General features: G+C 40.6%; 1 protein-coding gene across 1 annotated transcript; it reads right to left on the bottom strand.

The window, feature by feature from the left end:
* Positions 1 to 3,981: 3,981 nt before the first annotated feature.
* Positions 3,982 to 18,093, bottom strand: LOC117261484 (nuclear factor 7, brain-like). The gene is made up of 6 exons (XM_033633896.2): positions 17,434 to 18,093; positions 16,109 to 16,204; positions 13,190 to 13,423; positions 12,942 to 12,964; positions 9,279 to 9,394; positions 3,982 to 7,232 (listed from the first exon to the last, which is right to left on the bottom strand). Exons 1-6 carry the CDS (start codon positions 17,950 to 17,952, stop codon positions 6,667 to 6,669), a joined length of 1,554 nt encoding a protein of 517 aa, XP_033489787.1. The 5' UTR covers positions 17,953 to 18,093; the 3' UTR covers positions 3,982 to 6,666.
* Positions 18,094 to 18,818: the final 725 nt, after the last annotated feature.

Genomic DNA, 18,818 nt, shown 5'->3' with positions numbered 1-18,818 from the left:
AGCACCGGATAATGACAACTTCGGAGTGAGACCGGGTTTGGCTAGATTACAATTTGTTGCTGACTCCTCCACAGCAGTAGATTGCATAGCTTCCATGTCAGACTCCAAACTGGGAGCGTGCTGACTGACACCTTCTATGTAATATACTGGCTATGGATAAGAAAGCCGTACAACCCCACTCAAACAAAAAACACATTTGCACAAATCCTCTAAGCTTTATATAGATGAAACCCATCATTTTGTTTTCCCTCCTTCCATTAAAAAAACAGAGATGTTGCCTGATGTTAAAGCGCTTTACTTTTCACTCTAATTTGCCCTTTACCTAAAATCTCTCCTGCTTTCTCTCCTGTTAACCTGCATTAAATATTTCAACCTGAAACAAACCCCGATAGTGTTTTTCTCCAGGCTTAGGGATAATGTATAGCTCGCCATCTCTTCAGTTTCTAATGAGGTTTCCATTAATAGCTTCAACCCCGTCTTTCAACCTCTTTGTCTCCCCTCAGCCCCTCTCGCCGTCCCTCTCCTCATCGATTATTGATGGAGCGAAGGGGCAAATTCTTGAGCGTGAGGCAGAAAAGAGATCCATTACAGCAAAAAAAAAAAAAAAAAAAAAAAGCTAAGTAACACTGTGCAGAGGGTTAAAAATAGGGGGTTGTATTTTGGGAGCAGATCAGTCATGTAAGAGAGGAAAGATGAAGGATGAATGAGCAAGAGATGAGGACTGGAATAAAACAGAATTTTTAAGGAGACAGTTAAAAAAAAAAACTTCCAGAGAGAACTTCTTTCATCTCAGACCTCTCTTTCACCTTGACCCTCACTGAAACTGATCAAAGACACGGCTGACTGACAGAGGGAGTGGCAGCAGAGCCGTAATGTAGAAGTGAAGGCTTGTGTTACTGCATGTTGATCGGCCTGCAATAATATCTAATTACAGATCAGGACAGTTAGAGGAGAGAGCTGGACATAACCCTGACAGGAATAGTCTTAAATCCAGCAGTCTATGGTTAATGTATTGGCAGATGACGCCCGGAGATAAAGCTGACATGGATAATAGATACATTTTATTTGGGTCAGACTAATTCTCATTATTTATTTGTTTGTAGTCACAGATTACCGCTCAGTTGGCATGCTCATTAACCTTGGTTAAATGGACGTTGAAGTAAAAGAAACACTGTGCGGATCTGTGACACAAAACTGAAACACAGCGAGGAGACAGGTAATCAAATGATTATCTTGAGAAAAAAGTATTTATAGACTCAACACATGATATCACGAGTCATACAGGATGTTGTTTAAACTTCTCTATTAATCCCTACATAATCAGGCTCCTCACATGCTCATTACCTTGTGGTTCCACGCAGAGTTTTGGGCGCAGTGGCAGGTGGAGCATAATGAGAAAATGTAATGTCTCCATGGTTTTCAGAGCCGCACAATGCTAACATTTTCTCTGGTGATTGGGTTGTCTATTGTGTTATAAGTTAAGCTTGTGTTTTGTGCTGTCTGTTGTGTATTTGTCGTTTCATTTAATTTATCTTTAACATGGACTGTATAAAATAATGGACATGGTGTCACCATTGGTTTGTGGACTCCCGTTTCGAGGCCTTGCGTTTGGTATTTCCAACACATTCTCACTCCGACCTCGTCACATATCAGCGTTTGGTCATGGACTTTCCACGTCCAGATATGACATGCAAGGTACCTTGGGTGCGCTGGTTGTTAGAGCTCTGGGACGCCATGTCAAGTTCTTCCTGTTACATGCATCGCCTTCTTTCTAAATACCACTTCTGTTTTCACAGGAAATTTGACGTTTACATACAGTCTCTTTCAAAATAAACGCACTATGTTGTCACAACATTGCAAATTGATGTTTTGATCTTTTTTTTACTTCAACAACAAATGGACGTGAAGAGGTTTAGGCAACTTATCCACCACTCCCCCTCCCCACTACACTCGACCTTTCCCCGCCTATATTTCCGTTCTTGTCCCGCTACGTTTCCCCCTTGAAGCTGCAAGGCACTGTTAAACTATGACGACAACTGGCCGCAGGTCATGCAGACGTGAAAGGATGCCTTTTTTGTTGGTGTCTGATGCTGTAAGTCACTGCAAAACTTCAGTGTGAGATCGGTTTGGTTTTTCGGCCGTCGTCATCTTGTTTTTTTGGAGCCAGTAGTGCCCACATTTGGATGAGAGTTTGGAGCTGTGGAGGAGTGAGGGGTGGATCTGACTCACAGACTTTGGACGCCTTGCAGACAGACTGTCACTCAAGCCTCCCCGCCCTTAAATATGCATAGACCTTAATAAAATGTAAATGTAGTGAGTTATATGAAAATTCTCCCCCTGAACAGTTGTCATGAATGTTAAAAATAGCTATAAAGACCAAAACTGTATTTTGTAACAGGCTGTAAACATGTTTATGTCTGCTGTAAAGTTGTGCATTTTATCATGGTGGTCTATGGAGATTGACTCTGTTATGGAGCCAGCCTCAAGTGGTCATTAGAGGAACTGCAGTTTTGGCACTTTGGTGTTGGCTTCATTTTTCAGCCCTGGGAGTTGCAGCTTCATTTTAAAAAACGGCACAAGAATTGCTAATTAGCTTATGCTATAACTGCCAGTGTGCGTAGCATCAGTTGATGCTACAAAACAAACATCAAAAAATTCTGCATCTGTAGTGTGAGGAGCTGTGTTGTGTTGTGTTCCATTGTATTGTAAAACGTGCTGAATCAGAACCCAGTTTTTGAGCCCTCATCAGCACTTTGCAGCAGGTCACTCAGGTGTCTCAACGCATCTTTTATTAATAAGTGTAGGCTACACCAGACCACCGGTCATCCTGAGACTTCTCCTTGGTGCCTCTCTCAGGGGTCTCATTCATAAACATTATGTACACACAATATGAGGTCTGAAAGAGGCAAACGTCACCTCCCATGGAAAAGTTGTAATCTATGAAAATAGAATTGATGGAAGAAACTTTGACACATGCTTACATTGTGCATGCATTTTGGAGATGGGAAAGTGGTAATGCAGATGGTGAGGTGGAAGCCTGATTGTAGAAATTGTTGAATATCTCTTGGTGTATGCCATTTTTGGCTTTTGTCTGTACGTATGTTTTTAGTATGGATCCTACGCACTGTTTTATATGAGACCCCAGATGATTTGGATCTGGATCTTTGTCTTGCTATGTTTTTTTTTTACAATCTACCTGTAATATTGCCACCCTGATTGTCCATATTGTAATTTTGCTGATATATTCTGCACACAAGACATCTACTGTCTGTCCATTCTGGTAGAGAGATCCCTCTTCAGTTGCTGTTCCTGAGGTTTCTTTCATGTTTTTCCCAGATTAAGTTGATTGATCAGACTTGTTAATCTCCTCTGACACAATTTTGACTTCTGTGACAAACCTCTTTGATTTGCCTTTCCTTCCAGCAGCCTGGTGGGTGGAGCTGGGTCTTCAGGAAGATTCAGCTCACCTGCACAGGCTGCAGGACTATATAAACTGGTAGCAGTCACTGAGTCTTTCTCTCCCTTGACTTCCACCGTGTCTGGTTTTGTCACATTTAGCATATCATTACACTCATTTCCATTTTAGTTATGCAAAGAAAATTTCTTTTAAGTTACAGCTCATGTGGCCTCCATTCCTCTGCCCAGCCTTGAGCCAAGCTGTGACATTTCTGATATTAGGCTAAATTAAAAAAAAAAAACAACAACTTTTTTTTAGATGAACTCCTCCCTATAAAAGATGCAAGTAGGCTACAGATGCCCCCCATATGGTTCATAAAAGCTCAAAGTAGCAGACTGATGCTGCATTCATAGTTAGTTTTGGGCGCCCTCTGGTGGAATCAAATGTACCACCAACTACTTCAGAGAGAAATGTAATCATACTGTTAAGATCAAATGTCAGATATCTAAACAGTTTTTTTGCTGATCGAAATTCCCAAAGACACTCACATTTTTTTTTTTAAATCACATTTTTACAGAGTTGCGTTGGACAAATAGTCTTTATTACTTGTATTAAATTTACTGGACACATCATTCCTTTCAATGCACATATCATTAGAATGACGTGACTGGATACATAACTATGAAACAGTAAAAAAATACAAGATAAATTGTAGATGTAGACATATAGATATACAGATTCATTATATTGCAATAAGATACTGCAGCAAAACAAGTTATTACCATTTTGAAACCTTTCTGCAGAGACAAAGTCACCCTGTGGTGTTTTCTTGTGATCACACAATTGCTGTTTACATTTAGTGTTACTCACCAAACATATTGCGTGTATCCTTAAGCTTTAACAAATGTGTTGAATGCATTTACTTTCACATAAAACATTTGCAAAGCCGATTGTTTTAATCCTGCATTGTTTACATCCATGTTTAGCCCACTAGCAGACACATAACTCCACAAAGAACCTTTAAGTCTGTGGCTGCATTAGCAATATGCATCACCCCTTTCCTCGTAAATGTAGAATCAATACAAAATCTTATAGGTTAAGGCTATTCTATATTCTCTTATTGACATTATTTGACATGTAAATCTTGGTCCCTAAATAGCATCAACTTTTGAACAAACAGCAGGACACATTTGTTTGGGACTACTTTCAGGCACGGATTAATACACATTTGGTGCTCTGGTGAAGGCTTACAGTGTCCGTGTTCATCGTAATAAAGGAACATGTAATCCAGAGCAACAATGTGGCTCATGACGTGTTTTTAATACAGTGCATTCACAAAGCATTCAGACCCCTTCACTTTATTCTTATTTTATGTTGCAGCCTTTAACTAAAATCATTTCATTAAATTTTACTGATTTAAAAACCCCATAATGACATAGTGAAAAAGAATTTTAGAAGTTTTAGCAAATTTATTTAAAAAAAAAACCCCGTGAAATATCACATTGACGGAAGTATTCAGACCCTTTGCTATGATGCTTTAAATTTTGCTCAGGTGCCACCCATTTCTCTTGAGTCCACCTGCGGTGAATCAAACTGATTGGACATGATGTGGAAAGGCACACACCTGTCTATATAAGGTCTCAGCTGACAACACACATCAGAGCAAAAACCAAACCATGAGGTCAAACAAACTCCTAAATGCACTGTGTATTTTCAGAAATACAATGGAGGTCTATGGCACATAAATATTAATATATATTCTTAAGTTACACCAATATGTGGACAATATGTGCTTGTATGATAAAACTATTGTTGGTTATGGCCTTTTCAAGGGATTTGTTGACAATGAGAAAAATAGTAGACTATCAACAGCCCTGTTCTTTAAAGTGTCATTTGTCTTTTACAAGGGTTGGGCAAATAAACAAATATTAGGGTTGCATGTGACTCAGAATGATGTCAGTGGAACTGGATTTGACTGTTGAATGCAAACATTTGACTATTTGCTCATTTTTTTTCCCATAGAGAGTTTGAACTGGTTCGGCAGGACATAAAGGCGATATGCAATGAATAAAGTTAACAAGCTAAGTTAGCCCTCTGAGCTAATGCGTGCTAACTACACTAAAGATGTATCAGGAATGTGCAACAACATTTTTGCAGACACTAAATATCAAATAAAAGCCTGTATTGTGTAAGTTAAGTTGCTGTGAGGTGGGAATTCACCACTTCTAAGCATAGGGCAGAATAAAACGTTATCTCAGAGCCTTACGGGACAAAGCCTCTCTTCCTCAAGGCAGCTCCTTCCGTCTCACTCAGACTCACTCTGGTTCTGAGTCTGCAGAACCAGAACCAGAAAAATCTCAGTTGACTAAGGAGACTTCCGGGGGTGACTTTGGTCATTTTATTTTGCATAGTTACAGGCCTGACTCTAAAAGAACAAATGAGAGTCACTGCTTAGCGCTAAAATGGGAGGCAGCAGGGGAAACTGGTGTCTACAGCCGGCATTTTATTTCAACCAAACCAGATAACACATTCTCACTCCCAGCTCGTCACATATTGACGTTTGGTTTGGTCATGGACTTTCCACATTCCACTTTTGTCTTTGACCTGCCGCGTTTTCCTCTGACACCGCTAGGCGCCATTAAACTATAACTGCGCCCGGCCGCAAATCATACCGATGTTAAAGGACACCTTTTTCGTTGGTTTCTGACGCCGCAAGTCACAGAGAGTATCTGGTTTCTGTCAATGAGTAGAGTGTGTTTTAAAATGCCTCACCAAGGCCCTTAAGCTAAGTTCAATGAAAGAGAGAAATTCAAATTCAGAAAGTGTATGTTTGAATATTTCCATTTAATATGGAAAAGATGTGTCAGAATATTTCCTTTCTTTGCATTTTGTGTATTTATTAAACTGAAAAAAGCAAAGAGCACTTGTGGAATGTAGTGAACTCACCACTTGGACACATCACCCACCTGAAAAACACGCACCTGTCTGCACAAATAAATCGGCCATCACAGGTTGTTGGGCTGCCGGTTAGAAATTTTAACATGTCGTCCAACCCCATCTTGTACAATAGTAGTTTTTTCTTCTTATTTCCTGTCTTACCACATTTCAAGGCATTACCTGCAAGTTCATCACCACCACGTCATTAATACAGCAAAGTCTTTTTGAGAAGGCAGATGTGTTTGTGCTCATGAGATGAGTCCATCCAAGTTCATTAGCTGCTGAATCTTCTGCAGTTTTATTCTAAGTCTGTCCTCTTATAAAAAGGACGTCTATCCCCAGTGTGGTGTTACTATGGTGAGCGGCTCCCGGTTTTGTCCATTGATAATCGGCCAGGGATTGAAGTATGGGAAAACCGGCTCTTTGAATGTCGCATTATAGAAGGTGAAGAGGTGACTCATGTTTCCTGCATCGTAAAACCCCACCTCACCACGACTATAGTCCAGGTAGACCCCCACCCTCCTGGGGGGTTTGGAGGGATATATCAAGCTCTCATCTGAGTCGGTGCAGGCTTCATACTCGCTGGTGCCATCTGCGTTGTCTCTCAGCACCAGGGTCCAAAAACCATCATCTGGACAGAGGCTGATCTCCTCCTTCCTGTTGACGGAGGCTGCGGCCACACCCAGACCCCACGCTGTCTTATAGCCCACCTCCACCTCCCAGTAGTGTCTGCCAGAGGAGAAGGCCTCAGAGCCCAGGACGATGTTGTAGAGGGTGAAACGCTCGGGGTTGTTGGGCAGGTTGGTCTGGATTCTTCCCACCTGGACGCTGGTGTGACATGGAGACACCCACAGGCAGGGGTAGGCTGTGTCTGGGTCGAGGGTCACCGCTGTGACAGCTGAGAGGAAAAAAAAAAAAGAGTTAGAAATGCAACAAAATACGTGTTTACAGTAAATGACCCGAGAAAGACTCTTTAACTGTGACCTTCAACAAGATACTGAATGCCAACCTGCGCAATTAGTGTAAGACGACCTTGATAAGAGCATCAGCTACATGGATACAAATAAAATATAAATGACACTGCGTCAAGATGTAACTCCATAGACTCATTAAATCCAGTGTTGCAGTCTACTATTACACAATCAACAACAATGTATGACATGTCACTGGAGAGGACCCAAGATCAGTCTCTGCACACCTGACTTTGACTCAGTGTCAGGCAGCGGTTCAGAAAGCAGGAACAGTCATGTGTAAGATTAATGTCATCTGACTCCTCCAGACGGAGCAGGTTGATACGAGACTGAACAGACAATGCAAAGCACAAAAATGTCTTTTGTAGATACAGCCAATTTTTTTTAAGGAAGCAGTTTAAAGTCTTCTGTGCCTCTGGAGGAGCTCTGAAGTCTGAGGCAATGTGGGATATGTGTCAGCTATCTTTTCAGTTTAGCCATAATCTTAGTCGTGAGTCAAATGTCATTGTTAGTGTTTATCACATTTAGTCATCCTGTTCTTTTGGTCAGGTTTTAGGTGACTAACAGTCTGGGTATTCTAGTCTTATCTTAGAGAGAAAAACATAACTATTTTAGTATAGTTTTAGTAGATAAAAATTCCTGACATTTTAGTCGGTTATAGTCATCACATTAGACTGAACATTTCAGTCAGTCCAGTCTAGTCAAGTCAAAACCTTCATTTTACTTATGTATTTCACAAAGGACTTTATCTTATCAGTATCTGACATAAAAACAGGCTGAATGATAAGGAATACAGTTTTACAGAACGTAGTCTGATGGTATCAATTAAAGGAATACATCGAAATAGCCGTGTTATCTTTGTTAACTTTAACTTAAGTAAGTAAGTTACTCTGAGTGCTCCCGACTGTGCTCATTGTGTGCTGTGGGTGTTGTCCTAATATGGCTCACACAGCACAGGACACAGAACTACTGAACTGAAAAACTAGAATTACTGCTTCGCGGTTGTATGCCTCTGTGAACCAGTCAGGTTGCACTTAAAGTTTACATCCGTCTGTGAAGACATAGAGGCTTCACACACATCTTCCCCCAGGCAGCACAGACGATCTATATAATCATCACAGTTTCAAGGTGGGCACCCAAGGTTAGTGTCACTTATTCAGTATCTGACCAAATGTCTCCCCTTCTGTCCTTGAGTTATGATGTTAAATAATGGCAAGAAAAGTGTTTCTGCAGAACATTATGATGTCACAGTGAAGCTGACCTTTGACCTTTTGCATATAAAATCTCATTACTTCATAATTTTATCCTATTAGACTTTTGTGTGAAGTTTTTTTCATAATTACCATATGAATTCTTGAGTTATGTCCAAAAACAAGTTTTGTGAGGTCACAGTGAACTTTGACTATGATCTAATCATTTCATCACTGAGTCAAAGTGGATGCTTGTGCCAAATTTGATTACATTCCCTCAAGGCATTTGTGAGATTTCGCCCTCACAAGGAAAGGACGGACCAACAGACAACCTGAAAACATAATGCCTCCCACCACGGCTGTCACCAGCATGGGGGCATGGAAAAAACTGTTTTGTCTTCTCTTTTTTGTTGATAAAATAAAGAGAGATTGTAGTAAAGATTTTTTTTTAACTACATTTTAGTCTCCTCTTTTTTTTAAAACAATATTGCATGTTGATATAGTCACAGTTAGTTCTGTCCTGTCAGAGTCTTGTCTTAGTCATGGAAAAAAAGGTCACTGACGAACATATTTAGTCATAGCTTTTGTCAACAAAATTTTCACTGGCCTTGAGACTGCATATTTTTGACAGAAACAGTGTTGGAATGGGATCTGGTATTTTTTTAGCCTCTGCTGCCTTAATTTCAATTGCTGTTGAAGCACATCAACATGGTGTGTGTGTGTGTGTGTGTGTGTGTGTGTGTGTGTGTGTGTGTGTGTTTATCCGTATGTAAGTCTACATACCTGGCTGGAAAACTGAGCTCATTTTCCTCCATGTCCTGTACTGCAGAGGTCCCAGGAACTCTCCTGACTGCAGATCCACACTCACCTCTGGGGGGCGCTCAAACAAGCTCTCAGCCCTGACGGACAGAAACAGAGAGAGATCATGAGAAATTAAATAATTCAAAGCAAAAGGCAGCATAAGAAGGAAGGAAAGCCTCTTCGCTAAAGAGCAACATTATTTTTGGCTGCTTTAATGGATACACCTTACAAGAAATGTAATGTCTATATCTGCCCATAGTCCTTCAACTGTCAAGTGCTGAGGTTTCTTGTTAATATGTTTAAGCACTTTTATTTTGTTTTACTTAGAAAAAAAAAGGAAGATTAAAAGGTGCAGTGTGAAGATTTTGGGGGATTTAGTAGCATCTAGCAGCAAGAATTTCAGATTGAAACCAGCTGAAATAAAGTTCATTGTTCAGGAGGTTCCAACCAGGAGCCCAATTATCTGCAGAGGTCTCCTCCTTTCCAAAACAAACAGACCCGGTTATTTAAACCGGTAAAAACACTTGATAAAACCGGTTCAGGTTGTCTTTGCAACACTGCTCGCCACAGAGGGGCTTCTAACTATGGTGGCATGAAAACTTGAATGGCCCTATGGAGAGCCAATGTTCTGGGCTACTGTAGAAACATGGCGGTGAACATGGTGATCTGTGTAGACGAGGACCAACTCTTTATGTACATATAAACGGCTCATTCCAAGGTAAGGACAATGCAATGATTCTTATTTTCAGGTGATTATACATTAAAGAAAACATACTTATCTCCCTAAATATTACACACTGGACCTTTAAGCCATTAAAAGCAGCGATTCTCCCAGTGGGCCCTAAAGTGAGCCTTGAAGTGCCATGTAGTGGGCCCCGGAGGATACTGCCAATTTGTTAGATTAAATATATTATATTTTTGTGGGTCAAATACAAAGCTAATGTTAATATACACAAGACATCAGATAAATAAAAAACGTCAAATTAAAATGCCTAACTTTAATGACCAGTTCCCTTTTATCATCACCACACCAATCACAACACATCATCACATACAGACAAACATGTTCTGCCACCATTGCCTCTAATGAAGTGACGCATAATGGATCCGCTTTTGAAAAGAAAAAGTGATGTGTGAGAAAACCATGTGCCAGTAAAAGCTCTAAAGCATTTGGTGATTAAACATGACCCTAAATGTGCTACATGTGGATTCATAATGGCGGGCAGTGACTGAAAGTGTGTTGAATGGGGTGAAATCCTGTCAAAATGAGGCGCTAAAACCATCAAAGCTTCAGACACACTTAAAGCACTCAAGATGTGTCAGCAAGCTAAAGAAATATGTCTTAAGAAAAAGGGAAGGCTGCAGGCAAAACAGAAACTCATCACAACATCAACAGATGACTGTGACGAGACACGTTTTACAGCCCAGATGATTTTTTCTCCTTTTTTGTCACGACTGGGAAGATGGTGCTTGGAAATGTTTCAACAACCAGAAGTGGGCCTGCTGTAAAAAAAGGTTGAGAACCCCTGATGTACCTCACTTTGACTACATTTACATTCTTAGCTCAGCCACGTATTTATGAGATATAAACAAGACACTAACAAATCCTTTTTCCCAGAGGTGGACCAAGTCATTGTAAGCTCATGCTGTTTGACTGATTCAAATACTGTGAATCTGGGGAAATAAGGCTGAATCCAAATGTCCACCCTCTGGACTAGCGGACTGAGCCCTCGTGGATTTCAGTCGTACATGCTGTGACGAGTCATCACGTTAAGTCTGCAAGGGCAGTTATATTTGGCATTACACTACACTACAGTAATTATTTTACATGTACATGAGTTTTGATTTTTTAGTCTGCTATTGGAAAAAAAACCTACCACGTCAAGTCCGTATTGCAATGAATTGTTTGCAATTAAATCAGTGAAGTCTGCATCCCAAGTGGACTCTCTGGAAGTCTGCAGAAAGTCCGCTTTAAGCCCCTTGTGTACTGGAGGAATTGTGGATTTGGACAGCCCTAAGCACTCCCAGACTTCCCGGGAACACGCCTACAAAGTCTGCGAGTCTGCAAGTGTGGTGAAGTCCAGACATCTAGATTCAGCCTAAGTGTCGACTTGCTGGGAATGAATTGCGTTAACGTTAGCTGACGCAGGAAATGAAGGGAAATGAAATGATTCATGGCTCACTTTTTAATCTTTGGCTCAGGGGAAAATATCAAGTATTTTCGAGTTAACAGGCTCAGTCTTGAGTCACTGGTGGTAAAGTCCAAGCACTGTTGCAATTCTTCTTTGATTTTGTCGAGTCTAAAGTCATCAAATTTATGACTCGTGTCTGACTTGAGTTCAAGTCACATGACTCAGGTCCACACCTCTGATTACTATTAACATCATCATAAATGTCTTGTACGTCTTGTTCATGCTCAGTGACTTAACTGATTTGTGGCACTGTTTTTAAATAATATACTTTCTTGGGGGGCCTTGGGAAAGGTATCAAATATTTTCAAGTCAAAAGGCTCAAGTTCAAGTCACGTGTCATTGGTTTTCAAGTCCAAATCAAGTGTCTAGTCTTTTTTGATTTTGTCAAATCGAGTCTTAAAGGGATAGTGCACCCAGAAATGAAAATTCAGCCATTATCTACTCACCCATATGCCGAGGGAGGCTCTAGTGAAGTTTCAGAGTCCTCACAACACTTGCGGAGATCTGAGGGGAGAGTGGGTAGCAGCACAACTGCAGACCTAATGGCTGACGGCGCCCCAGATTAAAACGTCCAAGAACACAAAACTGAAACCACAAAATATCTCCATACTGCTCGTCCGTAGTGATCCAAGTGTCCTGAAGCCCCGACATAAAAAGTTGTTTGGAAAAACGTCATTTAAACTCTGTTTTTAGCCTCACTGTAGCCTGTAGCTCTAACTGCCTCTCTGTACACTGCGCTGACGTGTGTGCGCTTGCGCGAGACCATGACACATGGGCACCGCCTTCATGCGTGTTCACGTGTTTACGCTGGTCTTGCACGCAAGAGCGTACACGTGAGCACGGTCCACAGAGAGGCAGTTAGAGCTGCAGGCTACAATGAGGCTAAAAACAGAGTTTAAATGACGTTTTTCCAAACAACTTTTTATGTCGGGGCTTCAGGACACTTGGATCACTACGGACGAGCAGTATGGAGATATTTTGTGGTTTCAATTATGTGTTCTTGGACGTTTTAATCTGGGGCGCCGTCAGCCTGCATTAGGTGTGCAGTTGTGCTGCTACCCACTCCCCCCTCGGATCTCCTCAAGTGATGTGAGGACTCTAAAACTTCACCTGAGCCTCCCTCGGCATATGGGTGAGTAGATAATGGCTGAATTTTCATTTTTGAGTGCACTATCCCTTTAAGTCATCAAATTTGTGACTTGAGTCTGAAGTTGTTTTGACTTTCTGCTTCCTCGTGTCCAGCAGTTGGTATGACTATGTGACAAAGATGGCACAATAAACCACAACCACGCCCCTACATCCTGTTTCAGCAAAACAATATGCCATCACCTTGTGACTTTTGACATTTGATTTGGGACAACAGTCACGTAAAGACAAAGACGGAGATAACCTAGAAATGAATGACTAACTTAATAAGAAATTTGTGCTGTGAAATGACCAAGATGATACTCACCCTCCGATGAAATCTTTGATTCCCTGAAACAGAGCAGATCAAAACAAACCTATGGTTACAACACACTTTAGTCTCTGCTGTAGCATGCAGATAATATCTCTGATGCTGCACTTCTACAATATAACAGTTATCTTTTGTATTTGTCAGCTCTGTTTTTTCATGCAGCTGATTTTTCCCACAGTCAAATTAGATACAGAAATGTGCTGTACAATGAGCATCATTCATTCCTCCTCAGTCCTCTCTCTTACCTTGAGCTGCTCTGGGTTTTCGTCCTCTCTCAGTTTGAGGCGAAGCTCGTCAGCCGTACTTTCCAGCTGGCTGATTTGCTCGGTGGTCTGAATGAGCGCCTCCTCCAGCTGGTTGAGCTTCTCCTCTTTCTGCTTCTGCAGTTTCTCCTTAATGCGCTCCTCCTCCTCCAGTAGGAACTCTCTCAGACGACCAAACTCTGAAGTGACCATCTCCTCCAGATCTCCTGCTTGCTCCTGAAACACAGGAACAACCCCCATCAGCATAAACATGGATGAGATTTTATGATGTGTCAGACTAGGCCAAAATAACTTACTTTTGGACCAAGAACATTAAAGAAGAAACTCCTCTACTCTTATTATTTTACAGGCCAAATCTTCACTGAATCATACAGGCTGTTCTGTTTGAGTGAAACTTTCAAATATGTTGCACTTCTGGAAAACAGAAAAATGAAGAATGTTGTAATTATAGTGCAAACAGGTAAAATATGTAGGACTAAGCCTTGTTGTTTGACTTTGAGGGACTGACACCAAACCTACATGTTCTTCTTGGGTTTTTATTTTCTGTTTTCATGTTAAGAAATAACCAGTGTTTCATTTTTGTTTTGTACATTTAGACAGATTTAGACAGGTAGTGCAATATCATTTTCTCAGTCATGTGCAACACTACTTCTTATCGTTATATCATATTCAAAATAACATTAATTATCAGGCACAGTCTGCTTTGTCCACCATTTTATTTCATTTTCAGTAACTAAGATAAGTACAAGTGCTTATCTTACTCCTATTGTTACATTATTGGGCACTGGTTTTGCTTTTGCCCCTTGAAAACACTTCTTATCTTGTATATTTGTACAATTCGACAGACATTTAATACTCTGTTGTTCTAAAACTGGGCCCAGTGAGTGACCCTGATGCGGGGAGCCCACTGGTTGTTCTGGTTGTTACTGGCTGTGAACGTTAAACTGTGGTTACTGTACTTAGTGCTGCATTCTCTGGCACAAGAGTGTCCTTCAGGATAAATACATTTCTATTGAACAAAATTGAATTAAATTTGTAACACCACTAGGCTGAACAAATAATATATGCAGGCCCTATGTGCATATAATCAGTGGCAGAATGTGAAGTACATGTACTCAAGTACTTCACTGAAATATTTCCAATTAATGACTCCTTATACTTCTCAACCACAACATTTCGGAGGGTTTTTTTTTTTTACAGCTTATACATTTAACAGCTTATCTAACAGCTTTAGTTACTAGTTACTTTACAAATTACAGTAAGCTTTAACCTATAAAACACATTATGATCCTATTAATATGATGGATTTTTACAGGTTAAACAAAAAAAATGAATTTGTTAAAATTATCTCCACTTCAACTAACCATAACAGTAAAATACACATGCATTAGTATTAATAATTAAATAAAATAAAATAAAATAAAATTAAATAAATTTAAATTAAATTAAATTAAATTTAAATATTGAACTCACTGGGGCTATTTTTCAGTGTTGAGTACTTTTACTTTGATATTTTGAGTTCATCTTCTGCTTAATAGTACATTTACTTATAAGAGTACTCAACTGATTGAGCATTGCAATCCTGTAACACTGTCCAACTCATGATTTTTTTTCTTCCTTAAAAAAGTATTAAAATGGACGCAGCACAACCAAAGATGTTGTCAAAAACTGATGCAAAAGTCACAGTGCAACCTAACTACTACTAGTTCAGTGACAGATTCAAGAGTGTTATGCTAGTGGCTAATGGAGCTAGGCTCAGATGAGAAGTCAGCTACATGGATCTGGTAATCTCACTTCTGTCTAACTCCACAACTCAGTAATTTTTTTTTTAAATGTTCAAACGTCTAGTCTTCTTGAGGACATTTTTCAAACTTTGCTCCTTCTGGAGCCACAAAAAAAAGTACATCTTTTATCACACATGCTGAAATATTAACCAAGAGCTGCAAACAGACTTTGATGTGTTGGTGGAGTTCCCCTTTAAGTAATATTGTCAATGTAACAGAGTGGGTGTTTTTTACACTGTTTTATAGGCAGTTTTAGTTAAGTAAAGGAAAGAAATACTTAATTCATTCTTAAAACAGGTAAACAGATGCAGACAGACAGGGAGGCAGGCGATGTAACAGGCACTTACAGACATGCAAACACACACAGGAAGAGAAATTTGCATGAAAAGACAGATTCTCACACTTCCTCTCAAACTTGATGACCCACATCCTGTCAAACCGACAGAGAAACGGAGAAGTGAAAATCTGTGCATGTGCACATAAACTGGGTCAAACAGAAACAGCAAGGCAGCGAGACACGCAGGAAAACATACATGCTGACACGCTCACACAGACAGGCAAAACAGAAACAGTGTGTAGTAACACAGAGCGGAGATATGTGTAGTTATCTGCCACAGCAGAAACACTCCAACTCAGTAAACAGGCTACGCTCATATCTCTGTGTGACACCCATATAAACAGAGAGACCTCATTATGAGGTGAGTGCTGCTGTGGCGGAAAAAGTAAACCAGCTTCAATTCAGCCAGCTGTTATCGCTGTCTGTGAGGGTGTGTGACATAGTTATTGTGTGTGTGTGTGAGTGTCTATGCCGCCTCTGAAAGAAGAGATTGTGAGAAAGGCAAACATGACATGACGTGCATGAATGTTTATAACCACTTGTTAAATTTCAGGAAGAACCCTCTGTATGCGCACACTGTGAGATCCATCACGTTCACACCAACAGCACTGAGTAACAGCCTGTTGTGTCACCACCAGTCATAACTAGGATGAGTCATCCGTCTGTCTGACAGGTGAAGGTGGAGGAATGCAGGTGGATGTTGCAGAATTTCTGGTTCCTGGAGATTTCCTGTGTTTCACAATGCTTCACACACAAACACAAACACACATCTCTCAGTACCTTAATGAGGAGGATCTTTTCATTGGTCTGCCTCTGGAAGAGCGTGGCCTCCTCTGTCTGCAGCTGAACCCGATCCAGAGCGACGGACAGCTTATCCTGCAGCAGAAATAGACAAATCACATGCTAAACGTCATCAAGAAGTGGTGTCGCTAAATGAAATTTTACCTAAAGTTCATTTGATTGGTGCCTCTGCTTTGAAAAACAACATCGTCTCTAATGGGAGTCATACGATGCCTTTCCTCAACTGACCGCTCTGACCCATAAACAAACTCAAACAAAATGGAAAATTCAACGCCTGTAAAACATGAGAGGGCTCTCGGAGAGTCTCCAAACAAACTGGTGATGGTCAGCCTCGGGGGTTAAAAGTGCAGGGGGAGTCATAAGAGCTCACACTGTTCTGCTGAATTCCTGTAAAACACAAAATATCCAGAGGCTGCCAGGGGCCAGCAGGGTGTCTGCCTTTTAAAAACAACTGCCACTTCCTCTGTGAAATTCCTGTTTGCTAGTGTAACAGCAATTTTGTGCATTTTTTAAACAAAATCCTAATTTATTTACTTTATTTAACCCCTATATAACCGGGTAGGTCCCCAAGGGAGTTACAACAAAGACAAGATTTGGCATTGAAAACAAAATATGACAATGTAAAAGGTAACACTGAAAAATACAAAAAAAAAAAAATGAAAAAAATTAAACAGAGGTTCTAAAATATTTTTTCTGGTTTTATTTTTGCATTCTGGTGTGTTTTTCAATGGCAGTCTTCTTCGTGTCACTTTTTTTTTAGTGTGAGAGTTTTTTTTATGATGACAGTTTTTTGCAAAAGTTTTTTTTTCTGAGTTTTACTTAAACTCAGAAAACTGTGGACCGTGCTCACTTACATTAAAAAGATGATCAAAAGACTGTCATTGAAAAACATCAGAATGCAAAAAATATGTATAAAAAAACACTTTAATGGCTAGTTTGGATTATGTTTCAGCGACAATGCTTCCCTTTCAATGTCAACTTTTATTTCAATGCCAAGACTTACTGTCACTGTTCTAGCTCCATAAATAGACTAGTATTGATTTGACATTTAGGAATGTTTCTCAAACTTGAGCTCTCTCCAAGAACAAAGGGGAGGAGTGTCACGTTGACATGAAGGAGAATGGCACTCCCTATAACTTTGATTCTAAGTTTAGATATCCACAATGACACTGATTACATAATGATGTCAAAGTAGCCACCACCAAGTGCTTTATCTCACAATGAGGTCTGTGTAATTGTGATATTTTGCCAGACATAAGGCTTAAGAAGGTTTATCTTAAAGGAACCAGCCAATAAGACAGTACCCTGTAGTTCTCAAAGGCCTCGTTAATGGGGATGACATTATGGGTCTTGTGGTCCCGGGACATGCCGCACACCAGGCAGATGGGCAGCTGGTCGTCCTCACAGTACAGCTTCAGCTTCTCCTCATGCTCCTCGCACATATCCATCCACAGGCGCGGCCAGAGCCCAATGGACGAGGCCACGCTGCTCATGCTGGACCCGGGCTCCCGCTCCTCCGGCTCCTCCAGCGGACCTTCCGGATACCACCCGCTTGTCCCCGCGGCTGTGTCCATGGCCCGGGCTCTGCGCACACTGTCCACGACGTTGCACAGAAGCGAGTTGGGTCGCAGTTTGCGGCCGCACGACTTTCGACACTTTGGGCAACTCGACAACTCGTCCGCCTTGGCTTCCCAGCACTGGATGATGCACACCTGGCAGAAGTGGTGTCCGCACTCGAGGATCACCGGGTCACGGAACAGCTCCAGACACACCGGGCAGGTGAGCTCCGACTGAAGCTCCTCAATCGCGTTGGCGTCCGCCATTCTCTGCTGCGAACATAGTCCTTTGAGAAACGTCTAATGGCAACACAGTGAAGAGTAGTCTGCTCCGTCCTTCACACTGTCAGAGGGAGTGGTCTGAGGCTGGCAGTAGAGCAGATGTTTTCACGGAAGAGACTGGAGGCGTGCAGCGACAGGCTCAGCGCTCAGGGAGCTGCTCCATTACAGGGCGTACGGACTCTATTAGTCCCGAGTCAAACTACTTTTATTACAAAGTGGGAGCGTCAGAGAAAAACTCTCAAACGTTACAAAGTTATGGTAATGATATTATCTCATATTTGATTACTGAGGAAATAAAAGTCAGCCTGCGTAACTTTATAATGGATTTTATGAATGAAGTTGTTTACTGCTGCTTTATGTAACAATACATTAAAGGGAGAGTTCACCTCAAATCACATTTAGTGCTATTCATTAACCCTTTCAAAGCTGGATAGACATTAGTTATCTCGTGCTGCATTCAAACACCTTTCACAAGAATTTCAACCTTTGAAACCTGAGAAAATTAATTGGTTTGATTTCTTTAAAAAAAATGTGCAAAACGCTACAAGGACAAAAAAGACAGGGTGGGGGGGGATTATTAGAAAATGATCTAAAAAAATGCTTGAAAAATGTTCTTAATAATATTATAATGATATATATTTTGATTATATAAGAGAAAAAACTCTCTCTCTCTCTCTCTCTCTCTCTATATATATATATATATATATACAGTACAGGCCAAAAGTTTGGACACACCTTCTCATTCAATGCGTTTTCTTTATTTTCATGACTATTTACATTGTAGATTCTCACTGAAGGCATCAAAACTATGAATGAACACATGTGGAGTTATGTACTTAACAAAAAAAGGT

Source organism: Epinephelus lanceolatus, chromosome 7 (genome assembly GCF_041903045.1).
Source record: "Epinephelus lanceolatus isolate andai-2023 chromosome 7, ASM4190304v1, whole genome shotgun sequence".
NCBI lineage: Eukaryota > Metazoa > Chordata > Actinopteri > Perciformes > Serranidae > Epinephelus > Epinephelus lanceolatus.
The sequence above is the reverse complement of the archived record's forward strand: the minus strand, read 5'-3'. Positions and strand labels throughout refer to the sequence as shown.

Bases quoted from the DNA above. Each gene is read 5' to 3' on its own strand.
- LOC117261484 (XM_033633896.2), bottom strand. From the start codon at position 17,952: ATGGCGGACGCCAACGCGATTGAGGAGCTTCAGTCGGAGCTCACCTGC. The intron at 13,424-16,108 runs GTACTGAGAGAT...CCTGTGTTTCAG, and splicing joins AAAAGATCCTCCTCATTAAG to GAGCAAGCAGGAGATCTGGA. The intron at 7,233-9,278 runs GTATGTAGACTT...TTTTCCTCTCAG, and splicing joins GAGCTCAGTTTTCCAGCCAG to CTGTCACAGCGGTGACCCTC.